Below are 18834 nucleotides of genomic sequence, written 5' to 3'. Positions count from 1 at the left end.
AAATGTCGATGTACCGTCACTGACGGATGACATCAGTATATTACGGCAGAGGATAATGAGAAAAGTATGAGACGTAAAGATGTAGACAGCTCAATAAAAGCAGTTATTCATTTTTTGGTTTACTTGATCCGTTTGTTGTGAAAACAGACTCGATATTTTCGCATCTGTTTATTCCAGTATTCATAATACTTATAATACTGAAGCAGATTTACTTTAAGTAGCTCTTACGGTGTAAGTGTCTGGTAATTCTTAGTAAAATGAAATTTTGTTTGTATTTGTACTTTTGGAAAGTGTTGATAACGATTTTTTTTTAAAAATGTTGAAAAATGATAATATATTATAACACGTTTGAGTAAAATGTATACGTAACCTTAATTATTTATATCACAAAACATACGACTTCAGAATGTAATAGATTGAAACTATGTTACTTTGAAATATAAATTAATCACAACAAAATGAAAATTATCTATAAAACTGTGTGGAATTCGCGTTACCAAAATAAACAATTATCGATTTCATTCCTTTTGATTTACGAAAATAAACAAAACTTACAAATTTGAATACTGGACAAAACCACAGAGTTATTAACGGGACAGAACTTACACTGAAACAAACCTAACTATGATCTATAACATTAGTAATTCCATTGAATTAAAAATTAAGGAATTTGAATGATTAAAAGTGAGTTGACCAAGATGGCTGTTGTAAATGGCGGATGGCAATATCCGCTTGACCATAGGCGTACTATATAAAAATTATTTTACAGTTTATGCCTACGGTATTAGAGAAATTGCTAGCTATACAACTAACCAATTTGTTTCCAATCTAATATTGATATATACATAAATACAAAACAAAAAATGTATTGAAAACAACGGTAAATTAATTAAAATTTGTAAAACCAACCACAATTAAAATAAAATGATGATAGTAATGATTGAATAAATTGAATTTGGGTGTTGAAAAAAGAAAACAACATTTATCTTTCATAACATTAAATTTATTCGATATTTTCTTTTTGATTTGTATATATTATATGAAATAACTCATTTATAAGAATAGAATCTCACATCATAATGAATGAAGGTTTAAATTTCTTTTTGGAAACGGGTTTTTTCGTTGTCCTGGTACCAATAATGTTTCCACTGGGTCTTCTAATAACCGTCGGCCGCCGCCGATTGGAAGGAATGCGATTTTGAAAAGTGTTTTGTTGATTACTATATGAACTAACGGGATTTCTATTTTTTATTGGGAAAAAAGCTTGTCTTCTATAAGAATTTAGCTGATTGTATGGATTGTATCTAAAATATATTTATAGTTGCATATGATAATTGAAGTTGATATGACGCTGATGTAGTATACAGGAAAACAATAAAAATATTATGTATTTCATTTGTAAATAAGGTCGTGAACTTATGATATAATATTCTACTCGAATTTTATGCATACGGAACTAACTAGATCAAAATTATTATTATTTTAACGTAGTTTGTTGGACAAATTTAACAAATGACACAAAATTACATAATAACAATCAACAAATCCTACTGTACTTACCTGTTATCATTTCGTTTGTTATTAGATACTGCCCATCCCGTATATCTTTTATGATCTGCCTCAATGGGGTTGTAATAGATTAATTGTCTTCCTCCTCTTTCTTGTCCACTAATATTTGTATTGTTAAAATTCGTTTTTTCATTTTCTTTTGCAAGTTTTTCGTCACAAACCACAAGTAGAATTAACGAGATCAACTGAACAACAAATGATATCTGTAACTACATTTATTTTTTGTTAAATTAAAATCTGTATATGTAATAAATACATAATTAAAAATGAAATAAAATATTTTAGTACCTATTTTAAGGTTATTAGAAATATGATATAAAGAGATAAAAAAGAAGTAGAGTGATCCATAGAGAATTAAAAACAAAAGAGTTATTTTTATTCGTTAACTTTATTGATTATCTATAGTTACTAAGTGAAAATATCGTACAAGACTTTTTTGAGTGTGAAAAAAGAAGATCGGAAAATAGACGAGTAAAATTAGTTTTAATTTAAGATTTAAATAGTGATAAATACGAGTAAAACTAATGGAAAATATTAAAAACTCTGTGACGATTTTGTAAATATGAATCAAGTTGATATAAATTTGGAACATAAACTTTAATTACCGGATACTACTTTGATGTATACAGAGTGAATGTAATTTCCAATTATTTAGAATCTGACTTAAATAAAAACTGCAAATGGTTTGTATACATGCCCAATTGGTATTTATATTCTATATTTATTTGTAATTATTGATTATAAAGTAAGTTATGATTGTACTTTGAAATTTTCTTATAAAATGAAACGTAAAATTATTGTACTTACCATGTCTAGTAATAAACGATTGTAGCTATTGAGCTTTGTATGTAGTTAACATACTTTTCTTAACGGAATTACTTAAAGCCGTTAAGTTTGTTTAGAAGATTATAATAAAATACATCAGTGGTGTACAATATTAATTTACAGCCTTTTTTAAATCAAAATTTATTTTGAAACTTATAGTTGAAAAGTGAGGTTAGGTTAAGAAAAACGTCAAATAATTATTGAAAAACGGAATTTATTACAAGAATTATATACAATTTTACATATATACATTTATATTATATCACCGATGTCCCAATTCAAGCACATTCGAAGGACTAACGTAAAAAAATGGAGTCGCCGAGGCGCTTCTTCGTTCAAAATGACTAGTACCGGTCGTACTTTCCACCATTTCCCTACTTTCGCGCCTGGTCACTTCTTCTTTCCTACTCTGTCCCATTTCTTCTCTTCTTTTTCGCGCTCTTCTATTCTGGAACCAAATTTTAACCTTGACGTCCGTCAGTTGTAGTTTCTTCGAGAGATTAGAAGCTTCTTCGCTGCTCAAATAAGGACTCTCTTGAAATTTTTCTTCTAAAATGGCGATCTGTTCGTTGGTGAAGGGTATTCTTGGATATCGACCAAGCTGTCTCTTAGTAGGGGGCTCTTTTCTTTGGACTCCTTAAACAAAACAAAAAAAAAATGATACCACGCCACTGGAGGAAACATAACCTATCAAAAACTTCAAATTACCATTCGTGTACCTTGAAATCATGATAAAATATACATTTCTCATCTCAAAAACTAAATACAGTTATTTTAAATATAATCCATCAATTTTTTTTCATTATACATAATGATTGAACTGAAATATTCGAAAAATTATATTTTCTATACTCACTTGGTACCCTCGGGGGACAAAATCTAGTACACTGCAACCAAGAAAAACTATTTAAATCTCTTCTTGACGCCTCTTCGCAATTGTCGTTATTTTTTAAATTGACTCCAGCTTTATTTAGAATATGATCAATACTAAAATCACTGTGACGTTTTGTAATATCACCGTCGTTTTCCATTCTCAAAATCATACCTCTGCTTATTTTCGGAAAGATTTAACTGTGTCAAAACATTCAACCCCTGTATTATATATGTGAGTGCTACCCCACTCTCACGCCCAATGCCGTTCCGAATCATCTCTGTTTTAAGGGTATCTTTTTTTTTCGAATTTATCGTCTTTTAAATAAGTAACCCAATTATATAAATATAGAAAAAATAAATGTATCTAATTAATCTTCTTCTTTTAACAAGAACGACTTATGAATTCCCAATGGCCTTGTTCTAAGCGGTACATCATTGTAGTGATTAGTGTTATACATATATAAGAGTATTTAAAAAAGAAGAATCATTTATGATTTCAATAATTCAATTTCGATATACAGCAACTAATAATTGAATTATAAAACTTTATTTTAAATGAAATAAAATAAATATACATTTTAAAACTGTCCTATTTGCCCCTATCGCCCCACCTATGGTTTAAACTGTAACACTAATCCCCCAGATCTTCATCTTTTTGGGCAATTAGGTGGAAAATCTAGTGGCCTGTTTGTTTGCCATTGAGAAACGCCCTTTGGTGTCCCTTACAAACCGAGACGTGGTAGCATGGTGGTTGAACGGCTAATTGCGTTTACGGAGCACCCCACAAAAGATGTTATCTCAATCTTATTCGTCGGGTTCTTTTTTATGGGATGGGATAAAAAAGTATTTTGATATAATAGACCACCCTGTTTGTTATATTGAAATAGATTTTAATATAATGATTATCATGATAATAATAAAAGATTGGTATAATTGCACTGTTTAGAGTAATGACCCAATTTGAAAACATGGATATTAGAGGTTAGGTTATATAGTGGAAATTTTTTTATATTGTGTGGACTGTGAATCAATCATAACAGTTTATTTATATTTGTAATTAGACTCATGACGATTCCTCGTACTATATGATGTGTGAAAGGATGAGTAAATATCACACAGATATTTTTAACTTTAATACCGTAACTAGTAAATCCACATGTAATGGAATGTTTAGATATTTAAATACTTTTTAAAAGCATTTTAAATATAAAACTCATCGAAAACGAATATAATATAAGAAAATATGAATGTTTAAAACAAAAAATTAGTATTTAGTAGTTTAATGCTAATTAATTGTGACTGTAGGCGTACAACTATACTTATATGTAATAGAGATTGTCCATGCAAATAATTAGAAAACCAAACATACAACTGGATCTACCATAAAGTCTATTAAACGCAGTGGGGCGTCTGCAAGTAACAAGGGTGGTGTGGTATTGTTAAACACGTCAAAAAATTAGTCTTTATATAATTGGAATTCCCATAATATCATGTTGAACCGCACAGTAGTTAAAAATAAAGAATAGTTCGATCTGACAACAATGTAAATAATAATAGATGCTAAAACACAGTTGCTTCATAATATTTTATTTATGATACATATAAGAATAATTAATAGTCTCTTCGATTGAACATATTTCAAAATTGAATGGATTTATTGTAAATTTTCCATTTTTTAGATGATTAGTCATCAAAACTTAGATTTGTTTCGAGTTTCAAGGTCACAAATAATCCCACGGTCACAAATATTTCCTCTAATGATCATTTTAACGACTTCAGTTATTTTACACATACTAAATAAACAATTAAGTTGTCGAAAAATAACAAGTCGTAAATGTATATTACAATAACTGTATATCAAAATAAAAATACTAAGTAAACTGAATTCCTCATCTTTGTAGACATTACCAATAATTCCTCTTTTCTACTAACTAAGTATTTTCCAGATGTTTTTTTATGTTGTATAAATATTAATCAACAACTACGGAAACCATCAGTTAATGTTCAACCCTTACACAAGTAACATTATTTATAATTTTGAATTTATTTTTTTTTAAATATGGACGTGATTTATATTGTGAGTATTATTCGCTTCAAAGGTTCAATTTATAATTTAACTATACATTTTTGTTACTTTAATTTATAATTATTATTCTATAGAATAAACATTTCGAATTTAAATTTTCGATTTTTAGTGAAAATATAGAAATAATTTTTATTTGTCCTCTGTGTAACTTCTTTTTTGTTTTGATACTAACAGTCATTTATAGCTACCGGCGCTGTTGCCAGACTTTTTGTACATCGATAAACATTTTACCACCTGATATGTGTGATATTTAATCAAATTACTAACTCGTTTCAATATATTTTACTTTTATAATTACTTATACATATTTAAAAATACGAAAATATAAAAATTTTTCACAAAATATATATTAGGTACCTGATTTTAATTATTGTACTGGCTGTATAACTATAGTGATAATCATTTCTTCTATTTAATGTTCTGTGCTTAGTGTCATTTTGTTGACAGAGGCTAACAGTGGGAAATTGTAGGCCATTTTGTCCCAATAAAATTTACTGAATTTTAAAGAAAATATTTTATTTTCATTTTAGTTCGCTATCTTTGCGTGCGTATCAGTGTATTCTTTACCAGTTTTTGAAGATCGTTCTCCTGTAGAACTAGTAAACACGTACTATCAATTATACCCTAGAGAAGTTCACTATCCAAACATAATAACGAAAAGAGAAATTGAACCAGACATCGGTTCGGATGAATCTGAATCTAGCGATGAAGACGACTTATACAGGGCACATACCAGACGTTATTATCCGTATTTTCGCGTCAGACGAATTTATAGGACTCGTTACAGTCAACCCAAGTATCCACTTTCCAATTATGCCGATTCTTACGACAGATTTCCTACTCTAGCTTAAGAGTGATTAATATTCGACTGCGTAGTTATTAAGCAAAATGTTTTTATACAGTGTGTAGTGAAAAAAGTGCAGATGAAATGTTGCATATTTTCCGGAGTATTAGTGTGATGCTCATGATGTTTATTACGAAATTCTTGAAACATCCTGTATGTATTAAGAGGTTATAATTTCAGAATATTTATTTCCTTGAAGCATTCACCTAAGCATTTTTACTAACACGTACTTTTTTGACAGTTATTTTCACTTATATTAAAATATGTTTTACGGAAGACTTATTATTTATAATTATTAACATATAATTGTATTTTTTTTACTTTTTGCGCATTTGTTTAATAAAATATTATAATTTTTCTATTTCTTTTATTTGTTACAAACCAGACACTCCAAAATTACAATAAAAAAGGTTTATCTATGATAATTCAAGAGTTAAACCATAGATGGCGACAAATTACTTGTTATTAGTATCATTACGACATTTCAAATTATTTTTATTAAAGAAATAACACATCTTTATAGCTCATAAAATGTAATAGACTGTTTTTATAACTTCATTTATGCCCATGAAAGAATATGTTGTTCCCTATATTCAAAACAATAGCTTTAAAAAATATATGATAGGACCAGATCAGTTAACAAGGTAACGATGTTGCCAAATGTTTTTCTTTCCCCATAATAATTATTTATATACTTATAGTAAAGTTGAAAAATTTACGTTTCTATTAAAATTAATGTAAGAAGATAAACTTTATTATCAAATAATTAGAAACATGTATCTATATTAGAGAATGCTAGAAATATTACGTCAACGTACGATAAATCACTTGACAAATTCAAGGATTTGTAAACTTATTACAACAACCGACAACAATGCGTAATAATGACAAATTGTCTGCGCATTCTAAATTTGTTTCCCGAAGTAACGATACTTTCTACAGGGTGGAACTTAAAAATAATTTTTCATATGAGATATATATGTTTGAGTCGATCACTTTGATATTGATATTTTTGATAATAATTATGCAGCACTAATAAATCTAATACAATTTCGAGGCAATATATTACACAACGTATTCAGAAGAACTAGATAATTGAAATATTAAATACAACACCAATAATTTAAAATGTTAAGACATAAACAATATGATAAATAGTTTGTTAGCTGTGTACAATTTTGGAAAATAACCAATTTTTTTCATGATAATTGAATTAAAGCTGATGAAATACCTTTTCGTATAAAAAAAAAACGCTGTACACTATATATTTTTAATAATAGTATGCATCATTATTATTATTTTATTAATCCATTTTGCTTACGTCAACAATCCGACGCCATATTGTGACGTAATACCATAGATAATTTTAAAATAATGGCGTCCATAATTGTGACAGTTTAGATTGTTTCTCTTCAATTTTCACAATAAAAAGCAAAATCTCATTAAAATTTAGGTTGTTCTATACGTTCCTTTATTAATATAATGTTTAGAGCGAGTATTATTTTAAATATGGCGACTATGCATAACGAAAACATGCTAGTCAACACATTTCGAAGCAGTCACAGTTTATATAAGTTTTAACTGTTGGAATACCCCCTGTATATATTTAAATAGTAGATTTTTTGTTGATGAATCGTCTTCACAAAAATTAATTTTCAAATAAACATTCAATTCTATAGAAAATATTCAGTTTGTGTATGTAGAAACCCATCGAAATGCTGTTGTATTTAAAACCGGAAAGATCGACATAATTGATAAACATGAAACATTCGAAAAGGGATGGACAAATAGAATAAAATAAGCAGAAAGATTCACTATCTTATTGTAACCTAATAACGTTTACTATATAGGTAAAACACCACTTCAATCCCGTACTATTTTTGTTCGATGACAATCTCGTTTTGGCTACCGACTGTATAATTTTTAGATTGGAAGATAGGCAGATGTTTTTATTTAGTTTGTTGTCAAACTTTCAAGATTTCTATTGTGGAAAACGGAATAATTCGGAGAGATTAGTATCAAACGAGCTTGTTAAAAAGTAATTAAAGAAAAATCAGTAACAGTGGTTTAATTGAATGAATATTAGCAACAGTGAGAAATTTTCGTTGTTAAGAAATGTTTAGAAAGAATCGTGATGTGGTTTTATACAAAAAAAAAAAGAATAAAAAAATTAAGATAAATACCTCATAATTAAAGACATTGTAGATATATATTTATAGATTCACTTTCATATTCACGATATTCTTGTTGACAGTTGATGTTTGTATGAAGGTTAAGCGGAGTTGCCAGATTCATTATATTTCTTGATTATAATAATACATAAGATAAACATACGTATTAAACTATACAGATTTGGTAACTTGATCAGTAAGGTAAGTAGGTTGAATTATAATTGTGGCAACATTTATAGAAATATGAGAATTTACACCTACATCCGGTAGACAAGACTAGTTTTAAATATTATTTTAAACTGTTTGAATTTTAGTTTTTTTGTTGCTATCTAAATAAACTTGAGATAATTATGTTAATTATATTCAAAATTGTTTTTTATTTATATGAACTGATTTCGGAATAGATTATTCATCCTGTTAAAGACATTTTCTCGTGAATGGTAAAATAAAAAGCATAAACTCGAAACTATTTTAATTAATCCTTAAAATAAATATAAACTTCTAAAAATTATATTTTACGTTAGGAAAATCACTTTCCCAAGGATATTTGACACTTGAATTCTGACCATTTTTAGGTAATCTTTTGAAATGACTGTACCCTAAAACTGATCTAGCTTTTTCGTAATCCGATGGAATATCCTTCGGTTCGTAAGAAGGAGGCTCTTCGATTTTTTGCGCCCCCAAAAAGGATTCAAAAATCAACAGTATAATACATATCTGTAAAAAAATATTAATGAAGTTAATATGACGTAAGGAAACGGAAAGGAAACCATTTTGATGTTTATCTCAGTCGACTCATATCAATCACATAAGTATAAGTATTAAAATTTCCACGTTTGAAAACAATGAATAAGATATAAAGATAGGAAAATTCATTTCTATTCTCGAAATTCACTCACACACATCCACACACTATATAAAAAATAAAAAATTCACCTGATAAAACTTCAACATTTCCCAAAATTATATTGTGAAAAGAATGATTGAATTGATGATGTTTTTGAATGTATAAGTTTGCGAATGAAGATGCTAGAAAATTTGCACCTTCACCTTTCATTTTTTTTACGATTGTCAAGCATGGGCGTATATTATGAATATATGAAAAAGGATACTACTAAATTAAATAATATACTTTACGATATAAATAACCTACAAAATACCTTCATAAGAGCAACATTTCCAATAACTTCTTCCCTTTTGCACAAAATGTTAGTCCACTAATAATTGTGATGAGTGTATAGACTGCAGTTAGGAAAGGATACGAAATATCGTTATAAATTGATAAATATTCGTACACTTTTTTGCACATTTTCGTATGTTTTAGAAATCGAAGGACGTCACGATCGTTCTAACACATTTTTTCAAAACTAATACATAACAACCACAAACTTTAACACAATAATGATGTATTGATCTAGATCTGACAATTCTCACTAACACAATTGTATTAAACTTTTTGATCCAACCTCGTATATGTAATAAAATTTATTGTTCAATTTTTTGTGTAACAAAGTCGTAAAGAACACAAAACTAATTCACTTACACATCAAAATAACACTAACGACTAAAGTTAACCACATTTATTATACATAATATATCGATACTCTTTAAAAAGATCGATACAATATATTTCGATATATCGTTAATAGTTAATTAGTAGTTAGAGTAGTTAATCTTTTAATATTGAAATTACTAATGAAAATATTATAAAGTTCAATATTGTTTTCAATATTTTATATATAAATATTAATTTAAACCCAATGCTATACCAATGCTTTTTAATAATACTATTCGATATAATGTTCAGTCGTGTTCAATCAATTTAAACGAGATCCTGTTTTCAAAGAAATATTGACATAACGTTCTAAATAAAAACATAATGTTTATGTATAATTTTTATCATTTATTCATCTATTCCAGTCTCTGACGATACGATCGTGACTTATTATAATTATTTTTAAATATTTCAGTAAAAATTGTTTAATACATTTTGTAATATTACTTATTATTTAAAAACGAATTCGTTCAATGTTAAATTTATATGTAAACAGGTCATTTACCAATTGATTTTCTAAATAAAGTATAAAATTTAATTTGTTAATTTACGTACACGATTTCACAATTGGCTTTTCTGAACAATAATAAGTCAGAAGTTGCAGCGAAATTGACAACTGAAATCTTCTAGTTCAATGTCATACTTGTAGCATACTTCATGGTACACTAAATATAATTGAAGAAACTAAGAATTCTGTAAATTTTAATACAAAATATTGATATATTAATCCACGTCAAGAATCTTCTTGTAAATAAGCAATTGTAGGGTTTTCTAATTAGAGGTTACATTATTTCAATAAAATTATTGACACTGATATTAAAGTTATTCAATAACAAATGCAATAGTGCTAATATTATAGACATACAGAGAAATCATATAAAACATAGGGAAAGTTCGGCATTCTTGTAAAAAGTATTCTATTTTGTCAGTGTTATCCTAAGAACTGCAAATATTATAAAAATGGGATTGGTACATGTGGTAAGTGAGATTCTAACCATTTAACTATATTCAGATATTATATTTCAAGAATTTTCGCGCGTTAAGACGTTTTACTGGTTGCCTATTATGCAACTCACCTAAAATATATTTTTATTACCATAATCAAAACTCTTTCCATTAGTCCTGTATATCTGGTGTTTTCTGTACAAAAAAATATTTTTTTTACCTAAAAACTAGGTGAAAACAATAAAGGATTCGATTGCTTATATTCCAGATTGTTTTTCTGTGGGCTGCTGTTTTTCTCGCAGTTAGTTTTCCAGCACCGGAAACCGTTAAAGATGACGAAAAATCTACAATTCTTAAGCCTTCTGTAGATTTACCCGATAACGAAGCGAAAACTTTAAAAATTAGCGAAAATGATGGCGAACATCACAGAGTTGCCAGAGCAGCTAACCCGCAAGTTGGACATTTTGTTAACTACATTAGAGACGACGATAGATTTCCTACCCTTGCTTAAAAACATTATAACGTCTGTATTTTTTAATTATCTATAACTGTGATATTTAAGGTTTGAAGGGGGCGGAATCTAACATTTTGTGAATATCACAGCATTTTCAAAGTATTACTACAATTATTTTAGTTAACTTGTACAAAACTAATTGTTAATTGATTAATAAATAATATAGTCAAATATTGCTGGTATTAATTCCAACCTTTCTAACTAATTTTTATATTATAACTAACTAGTATGCAACCACAACATCACTTATTTTGAATTCCATGTTGCATATATATAAGGTGTTTTATACAATTGTTTTTAACTTATAATTCAAAGAAATTTTTTACCGCAAATTAATTTCTAATTTATCTAATATTTATAATGAAATGTAAAACTATGTGTATAGTGTGTCAATATAATCTTATTACAAAATACGATACTGTTTATTTCTTTCTCATCCATCAATCATTGTCAAAAACTTGGAATAAATATGAAAATAATATACATTAACCTAATCATTATCAATTTGTACTTGCATCTTATAAGAACAAGAGTTTGTTTATCAATAAAATAATAAATAATTTTTTTAAAACAGGATTTTAGTATATTTTATCGAACTCAGTTGGTTAAAATTGTTATGATATTTAATACTCGCGATAGTTGGTGACACTGATTAGACATAACCTTATTTTATGGTGTCGTGCTAGCACAAATTTTTAAAAATACTTGTAGTTATCTCGAAATTTCGTAACAGTTGTGAACGGTTTAAGGAAACATTGCCCAAAAACTATAATTCTAGATGTAAGATTAAAGTTTCATGTCAAAATGGCTGGTGTATTCGATTTAGAACTGCCTGATGTTGAAACTGTAGAAGTGGATGATTCAGACGATGCAATCGAAATTGAAGAGGTAAACGAACTAATTATTAAAAATTCAATTTATTTTTTATCATCTTTTATTATTGAAAAAAGGGTTATCTCGGAAGATATTTTAACTATTCAATGTCACACCTTAGATTTGCACTGATTTGCGGTAACATACGTTCGAAATTCTTTTATTGTGTATATGAATTAGTCCATTGTTAATGTTCTTTATTAATATTTAAATTTTATTGGCGACGATTATTTTGCGTTTTAATAATTCCATTGTTATTTCAGGATGAATATGACCAGAATCCAAATATCAATGCAATTGTGGAGTAAGTACCTATAATATATATAAGTATTGTTAAAATAATATTTTGAATGTCAGTGGCTTTTACTTAGGATTTATATTAACAGTTTATTGTGTGCAATGTCAATTACAATACAAATATTCTAATCTGCAAAGTGAAATAAATAAACTTTAAGATAAATATGAATTAATTCATAGTTTAATTCACCTCAATAGTATTAATAATGCTTGAATGTTCATTACTGAGCATTTTACCACAATTTGAAAACAATTAAAACTCTATTAATTATAAAATAAAATTAATTGGTTGTTTGGGTTCTTAAACTTGCTTTTAAGTATCTAATTAAATGGGAAAGTTAGTTTTTGAAAAAATATAAGCGTAAATAGTGCCTAAAATCACCTTTATAAAAAATGTTGAAGTCAAATTATCAAAATCAAACATAGGAGGGGAGATATAAACTACAATGAATGATTTTTTTACTAGTACTGTTCATCTGTTTTAACTAATATGTGATGAGTGATAAGTTTGAACACCTACCATCTTGTCAGTCTGCTACTATAACTGCTCTTGCAAGATCATGCTTGCACTGTAAGAAGGATCCTCTACAACACATTGACAATTTTGTTTCAAATCGACAAAAAAGCCTCTGTGAAGCTCCGAAATATTAAAATCTACCTATGGATGTGACTTTGAAGATTGCTTACAAGTTTTATGGGAAATTAAAAAGTGAAAATGAGTCATTTAAAGAAGAGGAGACTGAGAATGATCCTTAGACCTCAAAATACCATGCATATGTGCAAAAAGTGTACAATTTCGAGAGCTTATATCAGAAAATGGACAATCCACCATGGAATAAGTTGCTTCATGTGACTTCTAACTTCAAAACAATGATTCATAGTAGCTTTGTGGGCTGATGAAGGGCGTTAAGGATATAAACCTTCTGATAGGCCTGTCGTACCCCACTTGACATTACCAGGCGCTTTTGATTGAACCTTTTGATGTCATTAGGCAAGCACCAGTGGCCCTCCGGATGCATCTCCGCTGAGCTTGCCTATAAATTTGATACGACGTATGTACATGGTTGTTTTTTTTTTATTTCAGAACAGATGATACGGAGACAGTTCATCTTACTGAGCAAATTGTGAACCAGGGTCAAGAGAAGACTGGTCCACAAGACTTTGAACTCCGTAAAGTTTTAGGAAAAGGCGGCTATGGAAAAGTATTCCAGGTTAGGAAATTAACTGGAAAGGATGCCAATACGGTGTTTGCCATGAAAGTACTCAGAAAAGCTTCCATTGTTAGAAACCAAAAAGATACTGCTCATACAAAAGCGGAAAGAAATATTTTAGAAGAAGTTAAGGTAAAGTGTCAAACTAAAAAGTGTAGTACAATATTATTTTTTTAAATAATAATGATTAATTCCGTTTTTTTAGCATCCTTTTATAGTAGACTTGATATACGCTTTCCAAACGGGTGGGAAACTGTACTTAATACTAGAATACCTCAGCGGTGGTGAATTATTCATGCACCTAGAAAGAGAAGGCATATTTTTAGAAGACACTGCTTGGTAAATAAACTTTTTTCTCATTTTCATTCGAAAACGATCAGTTTTTTCTTTTTTTTTTTTTCATTTTTAGCTTTTATTTATCTGAAATTATACTCGCCTTAGAACATCTGCACGGACAGGGAATTATTTATAGAGATTTAAAGCCTGAAAATATTTTACTCGACGCCCTCGGTCACGTCAAATTGACAGATTTTGGTCTTTGTAAAGAACACATCAACGAGGGTATTTTAACCCATACATTTTGCGGTACCATCGAATACATGTAAGTTATTAAGTCTGATAGGAAACCCGCTTACAATTTGAATGAATTCCAGGGCTCCGGAAATTTTAACTAGACACGGTCATGGAAAAGAAGTCGATTGGTGGTCCTTAGGTGCTCTCATGTACGATATGTTAACTGGTGCAGTAAGTAATTCATTTTATTTGTTAAATTGACTAGGATTTCCATTTATAGTGGGTAGAATTGGGGTTGGAAGAAAAAAAACAAAAAAAAACCAAAGAAATGCTCTATGAAGCACTTCCGGAGTTTAGTTGAACCCCCGATATCTGTATAGTGAACCAGTAAGGAGGATAGCCACTTCTGGATGGGAGCCATAACCTGTAAGGGAGGCTTTAACTGGGTTCTGAATACTTTTTGAAGTGATCCAGTACCGTAAGACATTGCCAAAGTGTTTTTCTTCCATTTTCCTCCTTTTTCAGAACTCTGGAAATTTTTTTGTGTTACACAAAGACTCCGGGGGTAATAAAAGGTGTTTTTGCTCTGTTTGTAATGAATATATTGGTTTTATTGAACTCTGTATGACGGGGAAAATCAAATTGATTTTAATTTCAGCCCCCTTTTACGGCGGAAAATCGTAAGAAGACAATAGAAAAAATTCTGAAAGGAAAATTAAACTTACCACCTTATTTAACGGCCGATGCGCGCGATTTGGTGCGCAAACTCCTAAAGAGACAGGTGCCTTCGAGATTGGGTGCTGCTCCCGAAGACGCTGCAGCCGTCAAACGTCATCAATTTTTCAAGCACATCGTTTGGGATGACGTGTTGAGAAGGAAATACGAACCTCCATTTAAACCGAGCCTCGTAAGTAACAATTAAAATAAAATATATACAATTTGGCAACATTGCTCAACGTACTAATTGATTTTATTAGTAGTAAAATGTATTATTTTCGTTATAATAACTGTGACAAATGACAGGCGTTATCTATTGACGTTAGGACGGTATATTTCAATAATTTAAACTATTGGCAACAATGCAATTTCAAAACGTCAAACTACTACCGACATCTAGCGGTGAATACATTGGGTCAAGTTAATGGCTTTCAGTAGCGACATCTGTTGAACTTTACTGGTGTTGAAAAGCCAGGTTTCGATCATGAGAATCACTGGCAACAGCGCAATTTCCAAACGTCAAACTAAAATCGACATTTAACTGTCAAAAAAATCCTGTCAAAATAGTGGAATGTAGTAGCGACGTCTGTTGAACGTTACCAGTGCTGAAAATCAATATTTTGGCGATGAAAATCACTGGCAACAGCGCAATTTCCAAACGTCAAACTAAAATCGACATTTAACTGTCAAAAAAATCCTGTCAAAATAGTGAAATGTAGTAGCGACATCTGTTGAACGTTACCAGTGCTGAAAATCAATATTTTGGCGATGAAAATCACTGGCAACAGCGCAATTTCCAAACGTCAAACTAAAATCGACATTTAACTGTCAAAAAAATCCTGTCAAAATAGTGGAATGTAGTAGCGACGTCTGTTGAACGTTACCAGTGCTGAAAATCAATATTTTGACGATGAAAATCACTGGCAACAGCGCAATTTCCAAACGTCAAACTAAAATCGACATTTAACTGTCAAAAAAATCCTGTCAAAATAGTGAAATGTAGTAGCGACATCTGTTGAACGTTACCAGTGCTGAAAATCAATATTTTGGCGATGAAAATCACTGGCAACAGCGCAATTTCCAAACGTCAAACTAAAATCGACATTTAACTGTCAAAAAAATTCTGTCAAAATAGTGAAATGTAGTAGCGACATCTGTTGAACGTTACCAGTGCTGAAAATCAATATTTTGACGATGAAAATCACTGGCAACAGCGCAATTTCCAAACGTCAAACTAAAATCGACATTTAACTGTCAAAAAAATCCTGTCAAAATAGTGAAATGTAGTAGCGACATCTGTTGAACGTTACCAGTGCTGAAAATCAATATTTTGGCGATGAAAATCACTGGCAACAGCGCAATTTCCAAACGTCAAACTAAAATCGACATTTAACTGTCAAAAAAATTCTGTCAAAATAGTGAAATGTAGTAGCGACATCTGTTGAACGTTACCAGTGCTGAAAATCAATATTTTGGCGATGAAAATCACTGGCAACAGCGCAATTTCCAAACGTCAAACTAAAATCGACATTTAACTGTCAAAAAAATTCTGTCAAAATAGTGAAATGTAGTAGCGACATCTGTTGAACGTTACCAGTGCTGAAAATCAATATTTTGACGATGAAAATCACTGGCAACAGCGCATTTTCGAAACGTCAAATCACTGACATCTATTAGACGGTATAATTTAACGAAATTTTCAATTTTTTAGGCTAGCGATGATGACGTATCTCAATTCGATACGAGATTTACGAAACAAACTCCAGTAGATTCGCCGGACGAGTCCACTTTAAGCGAAAGTGCCAATCTAATTTTCCAGGTGATGTTTTTAACGAATTAGTGTCAAAAAAATTTTTTGAAAATATCGTTTTTCAGGGATTTACGTATATAGCTCCATCGGTATTGGAAGAAATTTACAAACCGACAATCGTAAAGGCCCGTTCGCCGCGTAAAAGCTCGTTCCGACCGCATTTCGCGTTTACTCCGACCCACCATCAACAATTACACCATATCCCCGATCAGAATTGCGGTTATTCCGGCGGTATGTCGTCGGTACAAGTCAATCACGTGCCGCATCCGATGCACGGACACCATCAAATCATGAATACGCATTTACCGCTAGCGGCTCACAATCAATTTACACACCAGATGGCGTTCAATGTACCACAGAATTCGTGCACCGACGAACTAATGGAAGTTAGTACCGGACTACCTCATGTATAGCATATATGCTAGATCTTTTTTTTTTCAAATATAAATTAGTCACATAGAATTTTTTTAGTTCAATTGTTTTTTTTTTTTAATATTATTTTGGTCGGAGGTGTCAAAACTTCTCGTATTTTATCTCAATTTGTGATCTAAATTCAGTGACGGTTGTCATTTGTCAATGTCATATGCTGGCAATGTAAGTTTATTATTAGAAATAATTGTTGTTGATCATGTTTTATGTAGTAGGGCCGGTTAATAACATTGACAGGTGAAAATAACAATTTTTTGTTTTATTTTTAAACATTTTTTGTATATACACCGTGTCCCAGACTTATTTACCTGAGCTATATCTCCTGTACGAATATTTGTTTTGGTTTGAGAGGTATAACTTTGATATATTAGTCTCGAACACCCTGTATATATAGATAAGAGAAAATATTTAAATATATATAATAATTTCTTGGGGGAATTTTCATTTTAGGGGCTTTTTACAAGTTTGAATCGAATAATTTCTTGTTTATCATTGGTACATTTGAACTACTCTTCTTCATATAATAGAAATAAGCTCGGCAATACCAATAGTCATGTTGCCATGTGTATATAATACATGAATCGTTATTATGGAACGTCCTGTACATATAAATTGACAGAGAATAGATAGATAATATAAAAATCAAAAATTAATTACTCTAGTCGATTTTTACAGGTTTAAATCGAAAACTTTCTCATTTATCATTGATTTAATACTTTCGGTACATTTGAACTACTTCTCATAAAAACGATTATAAGCTTGGCAACGTGGCGTATTCGTTTATAGTCATGTCATTATATTTTTTCGAATATTCCATACAGTGTGGATATATTATTAAGAGACGTCCTGTATATATAAATTGGCAGAAAATATATAGATGATGGAAAAGTTTAAAATAAATTATTCTAGTGGGTTTTTACAGGTTTAAATCGAAAACTTTCTCATTTATCATTGATTTAATACTTTCGGTACATTTGAACTACTTCTCATAAAAACGATTATAAGCTTGGCAACGTGGCGTATTCGTTTATAGTCATGTCATTATATTTTTTCGAATATTCCATACAGTGTGGATATATTATTAAGAGACGTCCTGTATATATAAATTGGCAGAAAATATATAGATGATGGAAAAGTTTAAAATAAATTATTCTAGTGGGTTTTTACAGGTTTAAATCGAAAACTTTCTCATTTATCATTGATTTAATACTTTCGGTACATTTGAACTACTTCTCATAAAAACGATTATAAGCTTGGCAACGTCGCGTATTCGTTTATAATAATGTTGCCGCGTTTATAAAATGCGAGGTAAAATATTGTTTTTTTGAAAATTTGACACCGCCGCTGCAAATATCCGTTTTGTTAATCTGTTACCAGAAATATTTAATTTCCTATTTATATTTTTTTACTTGAACGCTTGAAAAAAATTTCATTACTTTTTTGGGAAGGCATTTTTTTTCTTTTCGTTTGAGCTAAGCATCGGGACGTCGTTTTAAGTTATTTGAAAGATATTTATTAACATATTTTAACCATTTATATATATAATTATTGAAAAAAAAAATTGTTTATGTCGTGAAAACATTTTTTTGTAATTTTACCACG

General features: G+C 29.8%; 2 protein-coding genes and 1 long non-coding RNA gene across 3 annotated transcripts; 1 reads left to right on the top strand and 2 right to left on the bottom strand.

Moving 5' to 3' along the window:
• Window positions 1-981: 981 nt before the first annotated feature.
• LOC130446798 (homeobox protein H17-like) lies at window positions 982-10149 on the bottom strand. Its single transcript, XM_056783267.1, has 4 exons — window positions 9529-10149; window positions 3251-3281; window positions 1561-3030; window positions 982-1304 (listed from the first exon to the last, which is right to left on the bottom strand). The coding sequence occupies exons 1-3, from the start codon at window positions 9532-9534 to the stop codon at window positions 2657-2659; spliced, it is 411 nt and encodes a 136-aa protein (XP_056639245.1). The 5' UTR covers window positions 9535-10149; the 3' UTR covers window positions 982-1304; window positions 1561-2656.
• LOC130446799 (uncharacterized) lies at window positions 8826-9512 on the bottom strand. The gene is made up of 2 exons (XR_008910187.1): window positions 9305-9512; window positions 8826-9085 (listed from the first exon to the last, which is right to left on the bottom strand). It is a non-coding gene; the product is annotated as an uncharacterized LOC130446799 (long non-coding RNA).
• A 1757-nt stretch (window positions 10150-11906) lies between the features above and the next one.
• On the top strand, window positions 11907-18518 carry LOC130446797 (ribosomal protein S6 kinase beta-2). Its single transcript, XM_056783266.1, has 9 exons — window positions 11907-12270; window positions 12519-12559; window positions 13637-13895; window positions 13969-14102; window positions 14173-14364; window positions 14417-14507; window positions 14935-15183; window positions 16705-16812; window positions 16869-18518. The coding sequence occupies exons 1-9, from the start codon at window positions 12187-12189 to the stop codon at window positions 17214-17216; spliced, it is 1506 nt and encodes a 501-aa protein (XP_056639244.1). The 5' UTR covers window positions 11907-12186; the 3' UTR covers window positions 17217-18518.
• The last annotated feature ends 316 nt before the right edge of the window (window positions 18519-18834 follow it).

Source organism: Diorhabda sublineata, chromosome 7, assembly GCF_026230105.1.
Source record: "Diorhabda sublineata isolate icDioSubl1.1 chromosome 7, icDioSubl1.1, whole genome shotgun sequence".
NCBI classification, from domain to species: domain Eukaryota; kingdom Metazoa; phylum Arthropoda; class Insecta; order Coleoptera; family Chrysomelidae; genus Diorhabda; species Diorhabda sublineata.
This window is presented reverse-complemented; position numbering and strand designations above follow the sequence as displayed.